At 51.8% G+C, this 6568-nt stretch overlaps 1 protein-coding gene across 1 annotated transcript; it reads right to left on the reverse strand.

Moving 5' to 3' along the window:
* Positions 1–569: 569 nt before the first annotated feature.
* CAVIN3 (caveolae associated protein 3) lies at positions 570–2236 on the reverse strand. The gene is made up of 2 exons (XM_029209571.1): positions 1776–2236; positions 570–1195 (listed from the first exon to the last, which is right to left on the reverse strand). Exons 1-2 carry the CDS (start codon positions 2157–2159, stop codon positions 791–793), a joined length of 789 nt encoding a protein of 262 aa, XP_029065404.1. The 5' UTR covers positions 2160–2236; the 3' UTR covers positions 570–790.
* Positions 2237–6568: the final 4332 nt, after the last annotated feature.

The raw sequence follows: 6568 nt of genomic DNA on the forward strand, positions 1-6568 counted from the left end.
GTGCCATTCGCTGGTAAAGAAAACACAGGAGGAGGAGGAGTTTTGAATGATACGTAGTAAGTGCTCAATAAATAGCTGTTGAATTGAACTTAATTAAAAGGTAGAAGACACACTGCTTCTTTTGGATGCATTTGGAGTTTGGATTCCTTTTCAAATACAGCTCAAGACAGTGGTCTAGGGGGTATGTGGCCCATAGGACAGCCTCAGCAGTGGGAGTTAATGGAAGAATACTCAGAATGAGAAGAGGGCTAAGAACAGAATCTCAGAAAACCCAACTTTTAAGAGGTGGTAGAGGAAGAAGAGACTAAGGGGAAAACCACAAGTTGACGTTTATTGAGCACCTACAGCAAGGGACTGTACTAGATGTTGGGAAAAAATTATGATTGTATGTCCCGAGGAGGAAAGTGCCGAAGGAGCAAGTAGCCAGAAGGATGTGTCTATGTGCCACTGGGGGAGAAACTGGAGATATCACACAATGATCTGTTGGAAATGGAAGCCACACTCCAGGTTCCAACGTCTGTCTTATTCCTTGCATCGCCTTTCCCCCACCCCTTCACATGGAGTCCGGATTAGGTGCCATGACTTTTATTGACGGTGAGTGTAAGCAGGTGTGAGTGGCTGCTCTTTTAAAGGACACAGGGTGCTGGGCTTAAGAAGCCAGGAAGGGAGGGCCAGTGCTGGGCTGTGGATGCAGGATTCACTCCTTATTTGGGCGGGAACGCTGCATTCTGAGAGGAAGATTTATTTCGGGGCTAGGCATCGGCGCGGGGGAGGCAGGCAGCACCAGCCATTAGGCCGCACTCTCTATTTGGAGCACAGCCGCTGCTGCTTCGGCAGCCCCAGGTCTCCCGGGGTCTTCCTCGGTATCCTGCGGAGGTTCTGGTTCCTGCTTAGACTCCGGCTCAGGCTGGGCTTCCGGCTGGCCCTCAGTGCTCCGGCCAGGCCCAAGGCGAGGAGGCTTAACAGGCGTGGGGGATGGCGCTGCAGGCCCTCTCCGGCCCGAAAAGGCCCTTCGCAAGCTATGCACCAACCCGGCGCGCCGCAGCCGCAGCGCCCTGGACTCCACGGGCTCCTCCTCGTCTGAGCTCTCCCCACCTTCGCCCTCCGGCTGCTGTGGGCCAGGTTCGGCCTGGTCCGCCGGGCCTAAGGGCTCCGGCGCCTTCTGGAAGGCCTTGGCCGGGATTTCAGCCTCCTCCTGCAAGTGATGGACACAGCACTGGCCCTGGCAGCCCCCTATCCCGCACCAGCCTGAGCCTCCCTCCTCAATGACACCAGGGGAACCCACCCCACCCTTAGCCTCCGCAGCCCGGATGGGAAAGAAAAGGCAGGCGTGGGAAAGGGGGGCGTGGGTTGGAGGGAGGTGGGGAGAGCTAGGGCAGGGGAACTGCAGAAGTTTGTGGAACCCGGTTAGGGACATGAGACAGGATGGTAGCCGCAGGGGCAAGAACAGGAGGAGGGGGCGAACTGTCTCGGGATGCACTTCCGCCACCGTTCTTTTCATCTAGGGATGGGCTGGGACTTGGAGCAACTGCTGTGGACGTGGCCTGGGCGTGGCCTGGGCGTGGCCTGGGCGGGCTTTGATTGGCTGGGTTCAGGGGTGTGAGGGAAGGCTGGGGCTCGGTGGTGGGAAGCGCGCGAGGGCCTGGAAGTGGTTTCCACGAGACCGGAGGAGGGTAGGGTCAGGAATGTGGGTGTGGTAGGCGGATGGGAGGGGGAGCCCCCAGGTGGTGGCCCGCGGGAAAGGCCCCGATCAGGGGACGCCAGAGGTCACTGACCTTGAAGAGCAGAACGTGGAGCTTCCCGCGCGCCACCAGCAGCCCGTGGTTGGCCTCCAGCCGCTGCACCTGGGCGGCTCGGCGCACCGCGCGCTCCTGGGCGGCATCGGTGTGCGAGCCCACGCGCTCAGCCTTGGCCAGCAGCTGCGCCAGCGCGTTGCTCGTGGTGTCGTGGCTGCGACTCAGCGCGCCCAGGCGGCTCTGGATGCGACGCACGGAGCCCGCCAGGCCGCCCTGCCTCTGAGCCAGGCACCCCTGCCGCTCGCGCAGCGCCTCCAGCATGGTGGCCAGCTTCTCCAGCAGGGTCACCACAGTGACGGCGTGCACCGGGCCCCTAGCCGGCGCTCCGGGAACAGGCCCCGGCTCCAGCGCGCTCTCCCCCATGCTCCCCGACTGCCCTGCCTGGCTCTCCCTGAAGCCGCCGGCTGCGCTCTGGGCTGGGGCCGCCTTCCCCGGCTCCTCCCCAGCTCCGGCCGTGACTCAGGCAGGCGGAGTTGGCCTTCCCGGGCGGCGGGAGGGAAAGCGGGGGGCGGGATGTTGGTGGTGGGGTCCTTCGGAAGCGCTCCCCCTTTCCGCCGCCCCGCCCCGGAGACCCGCGGGGAAGCAGGTTGGCCCGGGATCCGCCCCACCCCGCCCGGCAAACTCTCTGGCTCTGAGTGTGAGTTCCCTCCCCCACTCCAATTCCCTAGTGTGCCTCTTTCTGGAAAGTACTCTCCCCGCTGCAGAGGGCGAGCCGTGGAAAATTTTGCTGTTTGCATCGAGTGGGCAGAGAAACTATGTTAGCAAAGCAAAGGGGTAACCAAAGGGCCTCCGCAGCCTCCTGCCCTGGCCTCCCACGCTTCAAAGGGTTGCGTTTGCGCCCCACGCTGGGCGCGGTAGACTGGGAGGTTCTTGGACATTCCGCTACCAACCTAAGACTGTTTAAGCCTGAGGCCTCGCTTTGGGACCCAGCAGGCCCCGCAGTGTGGACAGAGGAGGGGCGGAGGGAGTAAGGAGGCATCCTCTGGTATTTCCCTAATAGTCTTCACCAGGGTTTGGCCACAGGCCTCATTTTCTGCTTCTCTAGTTCCTACTGCTGTGTAGCATTACCCTGCTTTCTTTCTTCTAGTTCTTTCCCTCTCTTTCTTTAAGCCCATCAGAGCCTAGGTCCTGCACCCCAAGCTTGGAGGGCAGGCAGGACACCTCTTCCTGTGAAACCTTTAAAAGTGTTAGAGTAGGTTCTGGTATGTCTTTGTTCTTCTGGAGGCTAGTTGTGGCTCCCACCTGATGTTTTTTAAATGTTCTTTGGAAATAGGTGAGACTATCAGCTGACAGTGAAGAAGATTTAAGATGGCTGCCTGGAGGGGGAGAGAGCGAACATAGAGGATCCAGTTAATGATGTGGGTAATGGATTCCTTATGTCATCAGTTTGGAAAACCCCACGCCTTGTCTCTAGCAGTACTTGGTAAACTGATGGTAGGCACAGAAATTCAAGCAATGCATTGATCATGATGAAGTCTCTCCTTCTGCTTCTCCTCACCCAATCTCTGAGGGCCACTTGATGACTGTGGAAGAAACCGTCATTCAGGGGATAGTTACGTGGGCCCGAAAAGACCTGAGGTCCGATTTACACAGAAGTACAGCAGAGGATGAGCAGTTATTGCCAGAAATCTGGTGATGCTAAGTTAATGACCAAATTCTACAAATACAAGTTCATGTAGCCTGACCCCCTCTGCCCCTTGGGGGCCTAATGGGAATCACCATCTCCTCCAGTGGATCTATATTTGCTCAGAGAGACCCATCAGGATGTGCCAGTTAAAATACTTTCAAACTAAGGGAACAGAGAACCCAATTTAAAAGTTCTTAAACACAGGAAATCCAATTCAAACATAATTGAAAAAGACCATGGTAGAGTGATGCTTAAGTGTGGGTCAGTCACAGCTCTCTCAACTATGCCCTCTACAGGTGTCAGCTTCATTTCCAGACGGGGAACAGGGTGGTTACAGCAGTTCCAGGCCGCACATCTCTGCACAAGATCAAGAGAAAAGAGGGGACCATCTTAAAATTTAGAACATTTATTTCCCAGAGGCCCCCAAGAAGTTTTCCAGTTGCCTGCCACTGAATTAAATGGCCATGCCAGAACCAAGTTCTATGGCTCTGCATTGGTGGGCTTAAGCATAAGTTCCTTAACCCATCACTGACAAGAGAGCTGATAATTACCTTTTGACAAAGTAGGCCCACTTCTACAGCAGGGTAGGGTCCGCTTGCCTAGGCGCACATGGGTGGTTTGGGCGGAAAAGTGGTTATCTATGTATAACATCTGGGTGCTGCTAAGGATAGATAGTCAATCAGAAATATCTGCTACAGGAAGCCTGTGAAAGAATCACTAGCCTTGGGAGTTGGTACTAACGAAGCCCAAAGCACTTGGAAGCAAGAGCTATACGGAGAGATGTTTTCCAAAGGCCTGCCGACTCCTCTCTGGATGTGCAGAACAAGGATGACCTTAAAGTTCAGCAACAAAGCCACTGATGATTCCACTGATCTTCCCGAAACTTCAACTATAAAAGCCATAGAAACTAGCAGATACTGGAAAATAGAAGCCCATGAGCTGCATAAAAATAACTTGGGGCAAACCTAGAAGAATGCCCTGAGTCAGAAAAAGCCCAGATTGATGGAAATTATAGTAGTATGACCTTGATCACTAAGTATCCAAGAAAAAGCCATATTACAGTTTCCAATAAGGATGGAAAGAAGCAAAGAGAGCAAAGATGCAGAATGATACCCTCTAAGGCAGTGCAACCTGATCTTGTTTAAAGATTTCATTTTCTCCATCAGGGATGTGACTGGGACCCACCCCCTCAAACTCCTTGGCATGGGTTTGAAAAATGGAAACCAATTGGTGTGGGTTTATCGTGTCACCCCAAAAATATATGTTCAGATCCTAACCTTTGATACCTGTGAATATGTTCTTATTTGGAAATAGGATCTTTGCAGATGTAATCAAGTTAGATGAGATCATGCTAGAGTAGGGTGGGCCCTTAATCCTATATGACTGGTGACCTTACAAGAAGAAAAGAATCACACAGGGAGAACACCATGTGACAATGGAGACAGAGAGTGGAATCATGCTGCCACAAGCACAGGAAAGCCTGAAGTGTCCAGGAGCTGAAAGAGGTAAGGAAGGATCCTCCCCTAGAAGCTTTGGAGGGAGCGTGGCCCTACCAAATTCTTTAAAAAAATTGAAACAAAGGTATTGCCCGCCCTGCTTCTCAAGCTTCTTTTCATACATTGGCCTGTCCCCTTCCCAGAACATACATACTATGAGGAAGAGTTGTCTTTATTTTAAAAGAAACCACTACAGCTTTCATGAGGGTTGGACCTGCCTGGAATATATCTGCCTAATAAAAATGGACTCAGCGGTGGCCCCCTGCCTCTGCCTGTATCTGCTCTGGGTCCTTTAAGTGAGAGGAAGCTCAAGGAAACCTCTGAAAGAGATCAGGTTACAGTGCCTTAGATGATATCACTCAGCATCCTTGTTTTCTTTCTTTCCTCAGTGGTCAGGTGCCCCACTGTCTGATGTTGCAAAGATGCCCTGAAACGAAAGTGACAGAGGCACTGCAGTTCTTAACATCATACCTGAGGGGAAGAGGATGTTCAGTCAGGGCCGGGGACCAGCCATGAGGGATGCAGCAGATGGGGGCCTCCTGGAGTAGTAGTACTTTAGCCCATGACACGTAGTGAAATGTGTGTGATATCTCCCACTGGAACAAAGAACATCAACTAATGGGAGTGTTTGGGCTTTAGTGTCCAAATTTGCTCCACCTTGGAATCCTTATACACTCCACATCTTGGGTTATCCAAAAGGTCACATACTTTGAATAGGGTTCAGAGGCGCCTCAGTGATTGACCCTGGCCAAGTTACAAGTCAGCTCCTAGCCCTTGGGCCGTATAAGAAAGATGAGACTTGAGGTGTGTGTGTGATTTCTGCCTCTCCCACCAAGACGATTTGGGGAGAGGGGGAGAGATGGCAGGACCTAAAAGGAAAAATGTAACATAAACATTTAGGCAATGCTTCCGGCATCTGAGAATTATACTGCTTTTGAAAGATAATTGCTGGCTTACGAGTAGATGCTAGTGGAGAGATTCACCAGAGGTTGCTGGATTGTTTTGTTCATTGTCTCACATAGCAATGCAGCCTAACAGTCTTTGATTATGCAATGGAAAAAAATCTAAAAAAGGATCAGAAATGGCTGTGTGAGTTAATTGTACAAGAAACACCCTTGACCCTGAGCCTCACTTTCAGCTGCCAAACAAACAGGGACATCTTCCAAGGACTTAAGCTTTGAATTAAAAGTAGCAACATGCATGGTAGTTTGTATCTGATAAGCAACAAGTAATTACTGTATAGCACAGGGAATTATACTCAATATCTTATAATAACCTATAATGGAAAATAATCTGAAAAAATATATATATATAATGGAATGGCTTTGCTGTACACCTGAAACTAACACAATGTTGTAAATCAACTATACTTCAATTAAAAAATAAAGTAACAACGTGCGGCACAAGCAGAACCACCCATTCAACAGGTTAGGAGCCTCGGTGGACAGGCGCTACCTTCCACCCTTTGTCACAGACATCCTGCCTACGGAAGGGGTAAGGCCATTCCACACAATGAGGGAGCTCTGTGCCTCTGGCAGTGAAAAGAGCTATAAGTTTGGAGCAACAGGAAGTGAGAATCGGTTCGAACTCCAGAAATCAATATAACCAAATGGACGGAAGATCCTGGAATTGTACATTACGGCCAAGAG

The sequence above is a fragment of the Monodon monoceros genome, unplaced genomic scaffold (genome assembly GCF_005190385.1).
Source record: "Monodon monoceros isolate NGI ecotype Baffin Bay Population unplaced genomic scaffold, NGI_Narwhal_1 Super_Scaffold_7, whole genome shotgun sequence".
Taxonomy (NCBI): Eukaryota; Metazoa; Chordata; class Mammalia; order Artiodactyla; family Monodontidae; genus Monodon; species Monodon monoceros.